The sequence below is a fragment of the Sphaeramia orbicularis genome, chromosome 5 (genome assembly GCF_902148855.1).
Source record: "Sphaeramia orbicularis chromosome 5, fSphaOr1.1, whole genome shotgun sequence".
NCBI lineage: Eukaryota > Metazoa > Chordata > Actinopteri > Kurtiformes > Apogonidae > Sphaeramia > Sphaeramia orbicularis.
Genome location: NC_043961.1, coordinates 58,178,202 through 58,196,747, shown reverse-complemented (window position 1 = coordinate 58,196,747; position 18,546 = coordinate 58,178,202). Strand labels below are relative to the sequence as shown.

At 34.8% G+C, this 18,546-nt stretch overlaps 1 protein-coding gene across 2 annotated transcripts in view; it reads left to right on the top strand.

Annotated features, from left to right (window-relative positions):
* The first annotated feature begins 655 nt into the window (after positions 1-655).
* The window catches only part of agtrap (angiotensin II receptor-associated protein), a 38,169-nt gene continuing 20,278 nt past the window's right edge, over positions 656-18,546 (top strand). The window contains exons 1-4 of one of the 2 annotated variants that reach the window (XM_030133405.1): positions 656-808; positions 4,194-4,228; positions 4,424-4,532; positions 11,293-11,503. In XM_030133405.1, coding sequence (XP_029989265.1) covers positions 782-808; positions 4,194-4,228; positions 4,424-4,532; positions 11,293-11,503 — 382 coding nt within the window. In that variant the 5' untranslated portion in view covers positions 656-781. The remainder of the gene's footprint in view (positions 809-4,193; positions 4,229-4,423; positions 4,533-11,292; positions 11,504-18,546) is intronic. The other variant, XM_030133404.1, reaches the window with a different exon arrangement.

The window sequence follows — 18,546 nt, the reverse complement described above, 5'->3', positions numbered from 1 at the left end:
CATGGAAACTGCAGACAAACCCACATGGGACCCTTATATGCAGCCCAGTTGTAACCCTTCTGGGGCCCATATGGACATGCTGGCTGGGTTAGATCTGCTCTCATTTACTGGTCAAATATCAACTCATAAATCTAGACACTTGTAAAAAAAAAAAAAAAAAAAAAAAAAAAAAAAAATCACTACTGATCAAATTACTCTTAGGTCACAAGCTTCTGAAATCATCTGACCGTGATTTAAAAAAAAAACAAACAAAAAAAACTATACACACACAACCTTCACCATCTGTCACGCATCCCATGTCTATGTACATGATTGACACATAAACCATAAGTGTGTTGTGTGTCTTTTCTCTACCTTCAGACACGCTACATTCCTGATCATTCAGAGTGGAACCACAGGAGGGACTCCACGCGCACTGACGGCTGGGAAAACACGCACTGTGACCGATGTTGACGCGCATGTGGTTTCAGCGCAGAGTGGGAGTGGATGGAGTAGGGGTGTGTGTGTGTGTGTGTGTGTGTGTGTGTGTGTGTGTGTGTGTGTGTGTGTGCGTGTGTGTGTGTGTGTGTGTGTGTGGGGTGGGGGTGGGGGTGGGGGGTCACATGGGCGCCAGTCAGGCCGCTGTCACATGGTTTGTGTTTGCAGGCTCATCTGAGAAAGGAGGAGTTTTTGGGCAGAAGTTTGCAGCACAGAAAACCTGCGCACTTTTTGTTTCATGTAGCGACAAGTTGAAACACTTGAGTGGGATCAGAGTAGATCTGCTTTGAACAAACGGACCGCTATGGAAATCCCAGCTATAAATCTAAAGGTGAGGGTGCTGTTTCCATACTTTAAAGCCCACATGATTGTTTGTAAGTCGGTGGCAGGTGTTTGCTAAGACTTAGCTGCTCAGATCTGGTTTGTTTGTTTGTTTGTTTGTTTGTTTGTTTGTTTGTCAGCCTCCTCCTGTTTGACACACTTTCCACTAAACCAGGGGTGTCAAACATGCGGCCCGGGGGCCAAATCCAGCCCGCCACAGGGTCCAATCTGGCCCGTGGGATGAGTTTGTGAAATGCAAAATTTACCCATAAAATATTATCTATCGTTTTATTTCTGATTCCATATTCAGACCAATTCAATCTCAACTTGGTCAGACCAGTAAAATACTGTCATAATAACCTATAAATAATGGCAACTCCAAATTTTCTCCTTGAAAATGTAAATATTTTCATGTAATTTTACTGTATTTACACTAAAACAAACTCTCATTTTTCAAAAACCATGAATAACCTGAAGAAATATGAACAACCTAAAATGTGTTAAGACGTGCAATTTTAAAATATTATGTCTGTTATTAAATGTTTTGTGTGTTTGTAGATCCGCTGTGATCTGTAAGTTCTAATGTACATGTGTAAATGATAAACTGAAGCATAATATTGTAAAAATCGCACCTATTTTTCCTACAAAATTTTGGCTTGTTTATGTTATTCACATTGTTTCAAAGGATAGTTTGTAGATGTAAACATTTTCATGATGTCATTTTTGACCTTTTTGCTCTAAAACACAGAAGAAAGTTTGGAATTTACATTATTTACTTATCATTACTGGTTCGGCCCACTTAGGGTTTAAACTTGCCTGAATGTGGCCCCTGAACTAAAGGAGTTTGACACCCCTGCACTAAACAGTAAAGAAAATGACACTGTAATCCAGTGTTTTTCAACCTTGGGGTCGGGATCCCATGTGGGGTCGCCTGGAATTCAAATAGAGTCACCTGAAATTTCTAATAATTGCTAAATTAAAAAAAAAAAAAAAAAAAAAAAGCAAAAATGGCTAATAAAAAATATATGGTGAGTTTAGAGAGACATGACAAACTGTGAGTCTGAAACTGCAGCACTGTGGTTCTGTTTATCTGTCAAATGTTCACTGTGGTCAGTTTCAGATGCTGCAGCTCTTTCATTATTAATAGTTTCAGTTCCTGTTTGTTCAGTATTAATTGTCAGCCTTGTAAATAACAGCTGGACTGACTGCACATATCCTGACCAAGGAAAATCAAATTCTCCCTTTGTGCAGTAATCTACACCTGGCTTTTCTGCCTCCATCCATAATAATATACATTATATAGACTAAATGTCATCTAAAATTAAGGTTTATTCACAACATAGTATAGCAAACTCTTACATGATCAAAAACAGATTAATTTTACCAAAAAAAATGTCTCCATTTTGTCTGGGGTCACCAGAAGTTTGTGATGTTAAAATGTGGTCACGAGCCAAAAAAGGTTGGGAACCACTGCTATAATCTCATATGTGTTCTGATAAATTATAAGAAAAGTCTACAAAGCATTATTAGACTCATCAGTCTACTCATAAATAAAACAGAAACCTCTATTTCACTCAGATGCTGCTCCATTATTCACTTTAACCCCTTATTGTATCTCATCTGTCTGTTTTGTTTGTTAGAAATGAGACATTTCAGGGTGTTTGTGATCATTACTGGGTTTTTAAAGAGGAACATACAATGGCGAACAAGCATGACTCATGTCATGTCAAAACTGTTAAAAGGGAACATCATTACTGAATAATGCCTTTTGTCCTGTTTCCTAAAGTTGAAAAAAGAAGGCTTCAGAATGTGATTTACATTGTAGTTGGAACAACTACATTGGACAGCCTGTAATTTCCTTCAGATGTTCGTATTCATACTGTGTTCATTCATTTTCCCTATTCAGGATTTTTCACATGCAGCTACAAACTGATCACATGTTCTGGGTTTAGTCTTGTTTTGGCCTAGAGCTGTAATGATTAAATGATGAAAGTGGGGAAAAAACAGCTACGTATTTTGATAGCTGATTAATCATGGTTGCGTTCGCCTTCTCAAATGTGAAATATTTAGCTTTTCTACACCTTAGGCTGTTTGAAAGACAGATTTTAGATTTTGATCGGTTAAAACAAGCATTTTGAGATTGTCGTCTGTGCTCTGAAGTTATAGATTCTATCTATCTATCTATCTATCTATCTATCTATCTATCTATCTATCTATCTATCTATCTATCTATCTATCTATCTATCTATCTATCTATCTATCTATCTATCTATCCTGGGTCTCAAGGGGATATCTGTGTGTGTGCACATGAATATACAGTTGTGCTCATATGTTTACGTACACTGTAAAAAAAATCTGTAATTTAACAGAATTTTCACTGTTTATTTTACAGATTTTTCCTGTATTTTCAAGATACAGGAAAATATCAATGAAATGACAGAAATAGACTGGGATTTTGCACGTCAAATGTAAAATAACAGGAAAAAACTGTAACTGTGAATAACCAAAAAAAATTCAGTTTTTTAAAAGAAATTTTTGGGATGATCCCTTATGGTCCAACTAAAGCAAAAATGAATTTAAAAGTATAAATGTAGGTCATTTAGCAACACTAATCTGTCCACTTGTCTCTAAAATGTCCCATCAGAGAGACTTCGAAAACCGTGTTTTGACCCCTACCTATCGTTCTGTCTCTGAAGTTTTGAACTTGTACTTTTTACATGTGATCAGTAATTTATGTGAACAGTGCATGCTTTGCAACGGAATGATATGACAAAACTAAAGCAATTTAATGAGCTAAGCCAGTGTTTTTCAACCCTTCTATCTATCTATCTATCTATCTATCTATCTATCTATCTATCTATCTATCTATCTATCTGTCTATCTGTCTGTCTGTCTGTCTGTCTGTCTGTCTGTCTGTCTGTCTGTCTGTCTGTCTGTCTATACTACAAACAATAAGTTAAGGATATTTCTTTTTTATGGGTAATTTTTTTTTGTCATATATGCCATTTGTAAATAAAACTATTGTATGTCTGGTCATTAAAACGTGTTTCGATTCAATTCACACACAAAAAAAGTAAAAAGCGCTGTGCAAGAATCCCAACTGAAAAAAAATTAGCCAAAAAATTAAAAATATCCTTAACTATTTGCTTGTAATCAATCTATCTATCTATCTATCTATCTATCTATCTATCTATCTATCTATCTATCTATCTATCTATCTATCTATCTATCTATCTATCTATCTATCTATCTATCTCGACATCTTATACTCTAAATCTTTAATTAATTATTGAAAAAAACTAATAATGACATGAATTGACAGTGAATCTCTATTATGATGCTTTGTGTTACAGACAGTTTTTTGTGTTTTTTCTCTTTTATTCTCTGTGTTACAGGCGATAGTCCTGGTGCATTGGCTGCTTACAGTATGGTGAGTACTCGCACAGTTTTTCACAAACCTGAGGAATTTCTCTCCTCTTCTGCCAACCTCCACCTCATGCACACACAAATACTGTTATACTCACCAGGTATCAACCCAGTATGACGATTCAGGCCTTTCCTTTAAACCCCACTTACCATCTTTTTGCATAATCGGTGGAGTTTGTTCATTGTCTGTTTTCTGTAGGGGGTGCATGGCGTGGCTGCCACCCTCCTTCTCTTGGGGGAACTTCACTGTCTTAGCTATCGGGGTCTGGGCCATCGCACAGAGGGACTCCATCGATGCTGTGCTCATGGTGAGTCTTCACCTCGGTACTTTCACACAAGCTGTAATCTTAACATCATGCGCCTGCACACATGGTACCATGAGTCCACGCTAACCCATTTGTCTGTGGAATCTAGGCCAATCTGTGAGCATCCCTTCAAACAAAACTCCCTTCAGTTTAAAGCAGAGTAGCCTCGGCTTTCAAAGTCAAATGACGGCAGTAGATTCCCACAGTGATGAGACAAAACCACCATATCTCAGGGTTTTTTTGTTTGTTTTTTTTTTTCAGTAAGAAGCTAAAGTGGTGTGCAAAAATATTAGAACACTGCCATTTGTCAAAACTCTTTCTATTTAGGTACGATCAAATATTTTTTTTTCCTCTAACCAATTATTTGGTTGAAAAATAGAGGGTTTAAAGCACAGGCGTTAAACATGCGGCCTGGGGGCCAAATCTGGCCCGCCAAAGGTTCCATTCCGGCCCGCGGGATGAAAGTGCAAAAATGAACCTGAACAGTCCAGGTTGTCCAAATCCTTTTGGTTCAGGTTCCACATACAGATCAATGTGATCTCCAGTAAAAATAACAACACAATAACCCATAAATAATGACAACGACAAATTTTCTTTGTGAAAAATTATGTGGAAAAAGTTCAAGTGAAAAAAAAATAACATTACACTTTGAAAATATTAGCATTTACAAAACTATTCTTTCACAATAAAATACAAATAAATACATAAATAAAAACTAAGATGAACAACCTGAAATGTACAATTTTAACAATATTCTGCCTGTTACTAATGTTTGGTGCATTTATGGATCCACTGTGATCTGTAGTTGTGTTAATAATCATAATAATAAGAGATGTAATATTGTAAAAATTGTTCAAATTTTAGTTCCAAACTCCAAAATTTTAACAATATTCTGCCTGTTACCAAACATTTATGTAACACTGTGTGTAAATGTACATGAATAAATAATAAGTCGAAGCATAATATTGTTAAAATTGCACTAATTTTTCACATGAAATTTCAGGTTTTTCACATCTTTTTTTGTAAAATGTAAATATTTTCGTAATTTAATTGTTTTTTTTTTTTTGTTTTTTTTTAACTAAAACAAAAAGAAAAACTTGGATTTGTCATTATTTATAGGTTATTAAGTCATTATTTTACTGGTCTGGCCCGCTTGAGATCAAATTGGGCTGAATATGGCCCTTGAACCAAAATAACTTTGACAGCCCTGGTTTAAGGTATACACTGAATACATTTGAGGATGAAAATGTCAGAGGAAATTCAATTTTGAGAACGGTAATTCTTGCAAAAAATAGATGTTAATTTTTTGTCCATCTGTGACGCAGTAGTTTTTGATGGTTTTCATTTAAAAACATTTGAAACAAAATTTTGCCCTTTGAGTCTGTTTAGACCTTTACAGTTATTTGGAATATTTGTCTTAAACCTGTCTGGTTCAAAAGTTATGAATCAAAAACGTCCCAGTACCATCCTTTTCCTTCATTTTCCATTGTGTCCTTCACTTTTATTTAACGTAACACATACTGAATCAGCCCATTTGTTAAAGGGCTGAAAACAGACATGATACAATCTGTGCAGAAGCTTACATTAGTGAGACTTACTAATGTATTTAACTGGTTAAATAGAATAAAATGTGGTCCTTGTAAAATGACACAAGCTAAACGGCTCCTCTCTGGCTACTGAAAACATGCACAGTGGTGTGCAAAAATATTAGAACACTCTTAAGAAACTGGTGGTTTATTTTTTTCCCAGAGCCTGAACTTCTCTTTTTTGCCACTGCAAAAGGTAAAGGCAAAGGTACTAAGAATAGTTCACCTACAAATTTATCAGTCTAGTCGTTTTTTTTTACATTTTACTCTAAGATTTAGTGTGGCCCCCCTTGGCAACAATCTAAGGCAGCGGTCTCAAACATGCGGCCCAGGGGCCAAATGCGTCCCGCCAAAGGTTCCAATCTGGCCCAAGGGATGAATTTGCAAAGTGCAAAAAATTCCCCAGTCAAGGCTGTGGAACTCATTTTAGTTCAGGTTCCACATAAAAACTAACATGATCTACAGTAAAATAATAGCATAATAACCTACAGAAAATAATGACTGTATATTTTTTTCTCAGTTTGATGTGAAAAAATATTACACTATGTCCATAAATAATGACAGCTTCAAATTTTTGTCTGTTTTAGTGCAAAAAATAACATTAAATTATGAACATATTTACATTTACAAACTATCCTGCAACAATAAAATGTGAATAATCTGAACAAATATGAACAACCTGAAATGTCTAAAAAAAATAAAAAATAAAAAAAAAAAAAAAGCACAATTTTAACAATTTTCTGCCTGTTCCTCAGTGTTTAGTGTCTGTGTAGACCCGATCCATAATGCACATGTAGAGATGATAAGTTGAGGCAGAATATTGTTAAAATTGCCATTATTTTTCTAAGAAATTTCATTTTTTTCAGGTTATTCACATCTTCTTTGTCTGGAAAAGTAAGTATTTTCATAATTTAATGGGGGGTTTTTTGCACTAAAACAAAGACGAAAATTTGGAGTTGTCATTATTTATAGGTTATTATGTTCTTATTTTACTGGTCCGGCCCACTTGAGATCAAAGAAAATGAGTTTGAGACCCCCGATCTAAGGAGACTCTAAGGAAACTCTCAGGAATGAGCTTCTGGGAGCGTGGAATGACAATGGGGTTGAAACTCTCAGAAAATACATCGACACAATACCAGAAAAAGATGCGCTACTATGATTGTTGCCAAGGGGGGGCACACTAAATCTTAGAGTAAAATGTAAAAGAAAAGGACTGGAATGATACATTTGTAGGTGAAATATTCTCAGTACCTTTTACAGTGGCAAAAAAGTGAAATTATTCAGGCTCTGGGAACAAATAAACCACCAGTTTCTAAAGATTTGACCAGTGTTTTAATATTTTTGCACACCACTGGACATGTTTTCAGTAGCCAGAGAGGAGCCGTTTAGCTTGTGTCATTTACAAGGACCACATTTTATTCTATTTAATCAGTTAAATACATTAGTAAGTCTCACTAATGTAAGCTTCTGCACAAATTGTATCATGTCTGTTTTCAGCCCTTTAACAAATGGGCTGATTCAGTATGTGTTACGTTAAATAAAAGTGAAGGACACGATGGAAAATGAAGGAAAAGGATGGTACTGGGACGTGACAGATGGACAGAAACACTACTTTTTGATTCATAACTTTTGAACCAGACAAGTTTAAGACAAATATTACACATAATTGTAAAGGTCTAAATGCCATCTTAAACAGACTCAAAAGGCAATGTTTAGTTTCAAATATTTTTAAATGAAAAATATCAAAAACTACTGCATCACGGATGGACAAAAAATTTAATCTATTTTTTGCAAGAATTACAAAGTTCTCAAAAGTGAAGTTCCTCTGACATTTTCATCCTCAAATGTATTCAGTGTGTACCTTAAACCCTTTATTTTACGACCTAATAATTGTTTAGAGGAAAAAAATATTTGATCATACCTAAATAGAAAGAGTTTTGATGGTTTGGACAGCAAAAGTAATTATCAAATTAAAGATTTTTTTTTATTTCAGTTATAAATACCATATACATTTTTTAAAAAACTTTATTTATAGAACTTTTCAACATTTATAGGACTTCTCATTTAACAAGTATAACATTTATAATTTCAGGTAACATATTCATGATACAGAGATTGACACCGGACATGATAAACAAACAGAACCCATGGAGAAAAAAAAAAGGCAATACAAACAAGACACGCATAAAAAGACAGTCATGACAGTGCATTCTGGTACTGTGAAAGAAAGAAAGAAAGAAAGAAAGAAAGAAAATAAATAAACAAAACAGGTCAGTAGCGATATAAACACCTAAAATGTATTTAAAGTTCCAGGCCAGGTAATATATTTACACAGTGTAAAAGAGGCTCCTGTATTTTGTAAAATTTATTGATAGAGTTGTTTAGGGTGCGCCTAATTTTTTCTAATTTTATGTTAAGCATGATGTCTCTGATCCACTGATCATGTGTTGGAGGTGATGAGTCCTTCCATTTGAAGAGAATGGTACACCTATATACATTTTTTTTTTTTTTAACAATATTTTAGAGCTAAAACGATTAATTGATTAGGTGCTTGAAGCGAATGCAAAAATTCACGATTCGATTAATCGACTCGAATTGATTGAAAAGAAATATCCTGTTGCAGTTTTCCTGAATTAAGGCTTCTTTGTGCGTCACAATAAGTGTCTGTGTGAAACACAACAGTGGAACCAATGTTTAACAGCCGTGAAATGAAGGAAACAAAACTTTGATTCAGGAGAATTGTGGTTGAATGATTTTTTTGGAGCACTTTGAGTTGATTAATCGGTTGCAGCTCTAATATTCATTGGTGGAAAATATCACCTTCTACAGCGGCATTGTAAGGAAATAAAATCCAAATAACGCCAAACAGAGCAATTATTACAAAGATAATTGGTTCATGCAAAGGGCAATTAGGTGTAAAAAAAAAAGAAATAAAAATAAAAAATTTAATCAAAGTGCCCTTGTAGAGGAAATAAAGTGAGTCATCAGGTAAGTAAATGCTAATTGTAATGTATTGTGTAAACAAATTTTGGACTATGGCAGCTTAAGCCCAGAAACATTACAACATAGCAATTTTAAGCAGAGATTTGTGGGAATGTTTTAGGTTTTTATACATTTAGGCTCATAATGAAGTGCAACAATGGTAAAAAAAAAAAAAAAAAACACGCTAAAATATAAAGTGGAGCTGCAACCGATTAATCGATTAGGTGCTTGAAGCGAATGCAAAAATTCACGATTCAATTAATCAACTCAAATTGATTGAAGGGAAATATCCGGTTGCAGTTTTCCTGAATTGAAGCTTCTTTGTGGGTCACAATAAGCGTCCATGTGAAACACAACAGTGGAACCAATCTTTAACAGCCGTGAAATGAAGGAAACAAAACTTTGATTCAGTAGAATTGTGGTTGAATGATTTTTTTGGATCACTTTGAGTTGATTAATCGGTTGCAGCTCTAATATAAAGTCCGGAATATTCATTGGTGGAAATTATCACCTTCTGCAGCGGCATTGTAAGGAAATAAAATCCAAATAACGCCAAACAGAGCAATTATTAGAAAGATAAGTGATCCATGCAAAGAGCAATTAGGTGTAAAAAAAAAAAAAAAAAAAAAAATCTAATCGAAGTGCCCTTGTAGAGGAAATAAAGTGAGTCATCAGGTAAGTAAATGCTAATTGTAATGTATTGTGTAAACAAATTTTGGACTATGGCAGCTTAAGTCCAGTAACATGACAGCATAGCAACTTTAAGCAGAGATTTGTGAGAATGTTTTAGGTTTTTATACATTTAGGCTCATAATGAAGTGCAACAATGGTTAAAAAAAAAACACGATAAAATATAAAGTAGAGCTGCAACCGATTAATCAATTAGGTGCTTGAAGTGAATGCAAAAATTCCTGATTCGATTAATCAACTCGAATCGATTGAAGGGAAATATTCTATTGCAGTTTTCCTGAACTGAAGCTTCTTTATGCGTCACAATAAGCGTTTTTTTTATCACTTTGAGTTGATTAATCGTTTCAGCTCTACAATATTTACAACATACAAATAATATTAACATTATATTCTAATGCATTTTGCATAGATATATTCTTTTATTAATTTTAAACACTGTGTGTTTAGAATATGACATAAATTTACATTTTACATTTACATTTATGCATTTGGCAGACATTTTTTTCCAAAGCGACTTACAGGGGAAAAACCAAAAATGAAAGAAAAATACAAGAATAGATTAAAAACATAAAAACAGCTGTACAATTAAAACAGTGTTGTACAGAAGAATAAAGAGCAAAATAACAGACTAAAATACAAGAATAGATTAAAAAGACATAAAAGCAGCTGTACACTTAAAAACAGTGAAATAAAAATACCAAGTAAAAACAACAGAAATAATATAATATTAAAATATCACTGTATTTGGAATGAATTTAGTTTATTTATGAGAGTTTATAAAATGAACCCAGAATGACGGCACAAAACTGTGTCACTTTCCAAACATTTACATTTATAACACTCCTCAGATTGTTTTTCACAGTTGTTTCTCATTTCAAAATACATTTTCCTGAAAATATAAGTAATTACCTACCCAAAAATATAAGTTTGTTGTAGATTATTGTAGTGTTTTGTTTTTTTTTGACCAGATGTTAACCTTCCCTTGGTGGTTGCACAGTTACTGCAAACAGCAAAAAAAAAAAGCTACTAAATGTTGATAGAAAGACACTTTATTTATTTGTACTTTTGCAACATCTTTCACTGTATAATTCACTTGTAGATGATATCATCCTATATCCTCATGAAATATGTAGCCCACTTTGTGTTTTTCTGGAGTATCAACTTGTGAGTTCATTTTGACAAGTGTATAAAATGAGTTTACTTTGTCAGGAAGATAGTCTCATAAAGTCATATTTCTTTTTTCATCTTTTTATTTGGACGGTCTGTCAGTGTATTTTCAAGGGAAGGTTTTCATCACGTTACCTCTAAGACAGCCTTCTCTGCAGTTGAGGGAGTTGAAATCAGATTATTTTCCATGCACCTATAGTTGAAAGGGGCCCTCCCCTGCAGTTTAAGACATGTCAGCAGCATCAAAGCACTTTCACACTCTTCGTACATTGTAAGTTTAAAAGCCCTGTAATGTGTTTTCTAGATGTTGTCATTTTTTTTTTGTTCCTTTCACACAGTTTTTGATGGGAATGGCCGTGACGATATTGACTGACATCATCCATTTTGGGATATATTACCCGCTGAATGACTTTGCACTGGACAGGGGGCGGGACGCTTTTCGTTTCAGCGCAGGAATGGCTATTCTCAACCTGCTGCTCAAACCTGTTTCCTGTTTCTTTGTCTACCAAATGTACCGAGAACGTGGAGGAGATTACAATGTCAACTTTGGTAAGTGGAAACTGGGCTTCTTCTTATGTATCATCACATATGGTTAGTGCGGCAACATTTTGTCTTCGTAACTTTTTTTTTTTTTTTTGAACACCTTATTGATGAGAGTTTTGTGATTTTTATAGATTCAAAAACAAAAAACAAAACAAACAGGTCATGAGGTCAAGGGATTTCATAGATCACATTGCTTAACCCTTTCATGCATACTGGTCACTACAGTGGACAGCTATTCTACTGCTCTTCTCTTTTATATTCATGGGTTTTGCTGTTTTAGTTCCATATCAGCCAACACAGTGTACACTTATGCATCATGTAACTTTGCTGTTCTTGAGAAACCTGATCTGCAGTCACACGTTTGAGTGTAAATCAATTGTTATTAGACTGTAATTATCATTTTTTCTTTAACAAAATGAGTATTTTTGCATATTATCCCCATGAAGTGAGTAATAACTAGTATTAGAGTATGTTTAAATATGAGAAAACATCAGATTAGCGGCATTAAAAGTGTTTTTATTTCATAGTTTTCACAGTATACCAGTAAATACACATTTCTGGGCTTCAAAAATTAAATGCATCATATCCAATTGAGTGGACATTTTTGCAACTCCATGAAAAATAGGTTCATAAAAAGCTGTCAGTTGCATTGTTTTTTTGTTTTATTTTTTTGTTTTATTTCATGCCTAAAGAGGAATTAAAATGGGGGAAAAATCATAGTATTAGAGTATGTTTAAATATGAGAAAACATCAGATTAGCGGTATTAAAAGTGTTTTTATTTCATAGTTTTCACAGTATACCAGTAAATACACATTTCTGCGCTTCAAAAATTAAATGCATCATATCCAATTGAGTGGACATTTTTGCAACTCCATGAAAAATAGGTTCGTAAAAAGCTGTCAGTTGCATTGTTTTTTGGTTTTATTTTTTTGTTTTTTTCATGCCTAAAGAGGAATTAAAACGGGGGAAAAATCATGGTTAAGGTTCTCATAATTCATGCATGAAAGAGTTAAACAAACAACACAGTTTTTTAGGGGTGTGAATCTTTTACTATCTCACGGTTTGATTCCGATTTTTGGGGCTACGATTCAATTCAGAATTGATTTTCGATTCAAAACTATTGTATTCATAATGATTTCTACTTCAGTCTATAGTTGTGTAAAAGAGCCTCATGATCTACTCCAGTCTGATTTGCAAGACAGAATGACAAATGTGAATATTAAAAAGTCTTTTTGACATTTTTTAAGTTTTAAACTTTTATCCATGCTTGGTAGGAGTTTGGTGAGGTACTGCAGTGTGCGTTGGTTTGCTGCTGGTGGCTGACTGTGGCAGCGTGTCCTTAAACTCTGGGTGAGGCAGCTGACAGACTGAGCTCATGAAATCGCTTTGTATGTGACGCCAGTTTATTGGATTTGGTGTGCTATGTGTACGCATTTTCATCCTTTCATGTGTTATTTTATGCCATTTGGTGGCGTTTCAATTAGGGATGTAACAATATGAAAACTGCATATCACGATTATTGTGACCAAAATTATCAGTTATCATTACAGGGTGGGGAAGCAAAATTTACAATATTTTGAGGCAGGGATTGAAAGACAGTGTATGACCAGTTAGTTTATTGAAAGTCATGAGAATTTATTTGCCACAAGAAAATTGACATCATAGAAAATGTTTTTATTCTATGTGTCCTCCTTCTTTCTCAATAACTGCCTTCACACGCTTCCTGAAACTTGCGCAAGTGTTCCTCAAATATTGGGGTGACAACTTCTCCCATTCTTCTTTAATAGTATCTTCCAGACTTTCTGGTAATAGTTTTGCTCATAGTCATTCTCTTCTTTCCATTATAAACAGTCTTTATGGACACTCCAACTATTTTTGAAATCTCCTTTGGTGTGACGAGTGCATTCAGCAAATCACACACTCTTTGACGTTTGCTTTCCTGATTACTCATATGGGCAAAAGTTTCTGAAAAGGTATGGATAATAGTGTTAGGTATGATTATGACATCAATATATGTTTGGTTTCAAAACAATTGACGTAGTGCCTGCTGAGAAAAAACAACTAAATGTTCATTGTAAATTTTGCTTCCCCACCCTGTATTATCGTGGTATTGTTGAAATTGTGCTCAAAATGTTCAAAAAGTACTTAAATACACACTGAAATAATTTAACCAAGTTGTATTTTGAAAAAAAAAACAACAACAACAAAAAAACCAAATAAAATAATTGGGACAATGTACTTTCTGTTGCAGAAACATTCAAATATTAACCCTTAGTGGTCTGAGCCTATTTTGTCCATTTTTCAGTACTTTTGATTTGCCTTTGTATACTATATAAACAAATGTTTACTATACCCATGTTTGGGATCTTTTTTTTCAGCACAACTTCATTTATATCATTTGTCTGTTATTTTTTCCCTTTAACCTACTAAATCAAAATAAAAGGCCAGAAAACACACACACACACAAAAATAAAATCCGATTTGAAAAATGTATAGAATTTATTGCATAAATAACACACAGATGCTTAACGAACCTTTTGAAAGACTGTAAAAGTGAATATTGGTTCCAAATATTAGGTTTATAAAATCAAAATTGTAATAAATTAAAACTATACTCAAATATTTGACATAAAAGCAGATCTTTACATAGGCGTTTTCTCCAGAAAAGTGCGCTAATCAAACACAGTTATCATGATAATTAGAATTTAAACAGGTAATACTAACCGTTTGCAATTTTACCGTGGTTTATTGTTATACCGGTAATCATTACATCCCGAGTTTCAATGCACTAGCTGCTAATCGCTGATGGCGCTAGCTGCTAATGACACTAACTGCTAACCCTACCTCCTCTAATAGTTTCCTTTATTTTTGATGCTTACCATGCATGCATATGTTCCAGAACTGGCTGCGTGATGACATCAGGACAAAACGGAGGCTGACTGCCGGCGGATTTGTTTTGTTTTTTAAAATCATTTTGGGACATTTTAAATCGATTCTGAGCCGTAGTAAATGAGAATCGCAATTTTTATATGAATCCATTTTTTGGCGCACCCCTACAGTTTTTCCAGGTTTACAAGTTTGTCTCACAGGTTTTTTTGTTTTTTTTTAAATGTGCCATTTTTCCCAAAGTTCTTCACCCAGTTCTTTCTGAAGTCGTATTGCGTAGGTCATCTGTTCTAGTAAATGGAGGTGTTTTATAATACTGGTAAAGACAGTCATCAGTCGACATTCTGTCTTAAAGCCAGTATTTTGTAATGGTCTTTTTACTCGTTGCCAGGAAGACCTTGAAGAGGTAAATGTCATTCTAACTGAGACCATCAGGTTTATGACCAAGAAAGAGGGAAGTGAATGATATGTTGATTTTAAAACCCAAAACTTAAGAAATTATTTTAGACACTTCCTTCCAGTAAGTCTGGATAGAGAGGCAGGATCAGAAAACATGGTTCTGATCCACCATGGTTCCCCCACATTCTCTCCAGCAGCACTGTTGAGTGCCAGTTTATTTGGCCTTCTGTTTTGGAGTACGAAAAAAAAAAAAACGGATCAGGTTTTTCCAACAAAAATCCCTCCATGTCCAAGAAATAGTGGAGGACAACTGAGTTTTCCAGGCACTTAGCCATACGTCGTCAGTTATTTCAATGTCCAGTTCTTTTTTCCATCGTTGTTTCACAGTCAATGTTCACCTTATTCAGTGATATGGGTCTGCATAACTTAAAAAAAAATTAAAAAATTATCTTTTATAATTTTAATATTTTGTTTCAACAAAGACTTGGTGCCAAAAAGAAAAGCAACGTCAGTTATCTGGAATTTTTTCAGCTACAAGACGGATGATACTGAAACACCTGTTCTGTGTTGCCACAACGAGAAATAACACAATTAATTTGTTTGACCATTTTACATCGGCATCACACAGCTATTATATCCTCCTGAGTATTTTTTCATATTGCAATATATATCACAGGGTAAAAAAAAAATGGTAATGTCAGTTTTTTCCATTATCGTGCAGCCTTAGTTTGGACATATTTTCAGTTTTTACTACAACCACTGCTGCTGACAAACAATTATGGCGTACTGAAGAAATGTTCGTCGTAAGTCTGGACCTTATATGTGCAAATGTCATCACTAGTTATAGACGTAACAAATTAAGCAGGAATTGAAACAGGTTGTAGAAATCCACTCATTTTTTGCTGTAATGAATATAAAGATAGCTTGACACCAGAAAGGTGGTTTGGAGCGCTGGCCCTTTAAATGCACATGAGCCACTTCAGGCCCCGCCCCCTTCAGGTTGTTGGCTGTGCTGCTCCGTCCTGTTCAACCAACAACTGAACATTTTAGGTAATGGGCTCCAAGTTTGGACATATTTTCAGTTTTTACTCCAACCGCTGCTGCTGACAAACAGTTATGTCGTACTCGGAGAAATGTTCGTCGGAAGTCCGGACCTTATATGTGCAAATGTCGTAACTAGTAATAGACGTAACAAATTAAACAGGAATTCAAACAGGTTGTAGAAATCCACTCAATTTTTACTGGAATGAATTTAACCCTTTCATGCATACTGGTCACTACAGTGGACAGCTATTCTACAGCTGTTCTCTTGTATATTCATGGATTTTGTTGTTCTTTTCATTGTTTTTTCTTTTTTTTTTTTTTTTTTACACATATCTTTATTAAAGTTTTAAGACACTACATATCTTTTCTGACATGAATTGGTAACATTATGTAGCATAAACCCCCAGAATCACAAGCCCTCCCCATAGTTTTCACACAGTTTATCACTAAATTCATGTTTCTGTGCGTCAAAAATTAAACATGTCGTGTCCAGCTGAGTGAACATTTTTGCAACTTAATGAAAAATAAGTTCATAAGAATTTGTTTTTTTCATTATTATTATTTTTTAAGTATTTTTGAATTTTTTAAAAATAATTATTTGGGTTTTTTTTTTTTTTTTTTTCAGAAGAAATTTTTCAATCGCATTGTTTTTTTCATGCCTAAAGAGGAATAAAAACTCTCAGGAAAAATTTTTGATTAAGGTTCTCATAATTTGTGCATGAAAGGGATAAAGATAGCTTTGCAGCACCTGGAGGGTTCAAATTCAAACTGTATGAACTATTAGGGTCCAAATATGCAAATAAATGAACCACAGACTAAGAAAAGTGGGTTTAGACAAATATGAGCCCTTTAAGTGATTGAACTCTGCCAAGTATTATTTCATTCTCCAAACCCACATGCTTCTTTCTGCACATGCTCTGTTCCTTCAAGGTCCAAACTGGATATTTCATCAAGATAATCAAACACATCCAGGCCTGTTGGAATGTCAAGAATGTAGTTTTGTTATTTCGTCTTCTTAACAATAAATAAAAAAATAATTTGCATTTGTTATGTTTGTTTGATGCAACCAGCAGATAGTTTTGCAGCACCTGGAGGGTTCAAATTCAAACTGTATGAACTATTAGGGTCCAAATAGAGGGTGTGCACGTGACGTCATCGCTGGGAGAAATCACCGCAGTTCTGCCCACTGAGTGGCAGAAAGAGGGAGATGAGTGACAGCGTTGGCTTTAATACTGTCTAAACTGAAGAACAGTATTTAATAAAAAATGGGGCAGAGCTGTTGTGAGATTGATTGTATGAACAGGTTCTTAAAGCAGTGGGAGCTATCGTTTTACAGACACCGAAAGACAAAGAAAAGAGAAGTAGATGGATCCACAAATCCAGGAAACCAAACCTAGATCTGTGGATCCTGTTTGGTGTCAGCTAACATTAATTTATACTGTATTTTTGGGTCAAATCAGACCTTAAATGATGTATTGTTTTGGCTAACGTTACTTCTTAGTGCAGCTCTTGGTTTCATGATCAGATCTTTCATGGTTTTTATCTTCATTTTGTGATTCTGAACCTTGTGCTCCTACATGATTAGTAAACTAACTGAAACTGAGGCTAACCTACTTTTTCAAATACGGGGGAACTGGAGAATAAAGCTACGACAGAGTATTAGGACCACAGAAGAAAAGAAAAACACTTGTCACTATGACTATCAAGTCATAAAATATCGATATAAAACCCGTAATTTTATGAGAATAAAGTCAAATACAAAAAGAATCACAATGTTATGAGAATAAAATCGTAATTATAAAAAAAAAAAAATCATAATTTAACAAAAATGTCATTTGTTTATGAGATTAACGTCGTCATATTCCGACAATAAAGCCATAATATTACAAGAATAATGTCGTAATTTAAAAACAGGTGGGAAAAATATCATAATTTCCCAGAATCCAGCGGTGCCCTGCTGGTCCACAGTAGTATCTGTGTTGGATAAAGTACTGGATCTGAACTAGACTCAGTAAATCTCCTCAGTCCCAGTAGATCATGCATATATTCACTGGGGTCAGTCCACGGTCTACTGGAAATGACCTTTGGATCAGCTGGTTCTGGGCCCTAGTTTTGGACCCTGGTTGTCAGTCATGATGAAACCATGTATATTTGTTTCAGGTCAAAATAGCGCTGATCCCCTCCCCCCTGGATCAGGTCTGGATCCTCCATTTGTGTCCACATGTCAGTGTTCATGGACCACTTGTTCTTTGGTAGCTCGTACAGATCCATGTCCAGTCCAATTGTCCTTCATTTAATTTCATATTTCACATTTTCCTGCTCTGGCTGTGTTTATACTCCGTTATGTTGAGCAGGTTGGTTTTTGCCACTCAGAGGGGCGTGGCCTGGGGGGGAAGTGACGTACACGCATACCGTCTATACACAAATAAATGAACCAAAGACTAATAAAAGCGGGTTTAGATAAATATGAGCCCTTTAACTTGTAGAAACTTGTAGGAACCGTGTTACTTCATTCTAAAAAGCAGTAGTTGATGAAAGAAAAAAAGATACAACCAATCACAGGATGACTAAGTGTAACCAGAGAGAAATTATCTGAAATATCTGAGGTTTTTCACTTCCCACAAAACAGATCTCCAGTTCTCAGTGTGACCAAAACTGACCTATGTGCTCAGAGCTGCTTTGAGATCCTCAGTGTGTTGTTTTATGCAGTTTGTCATGA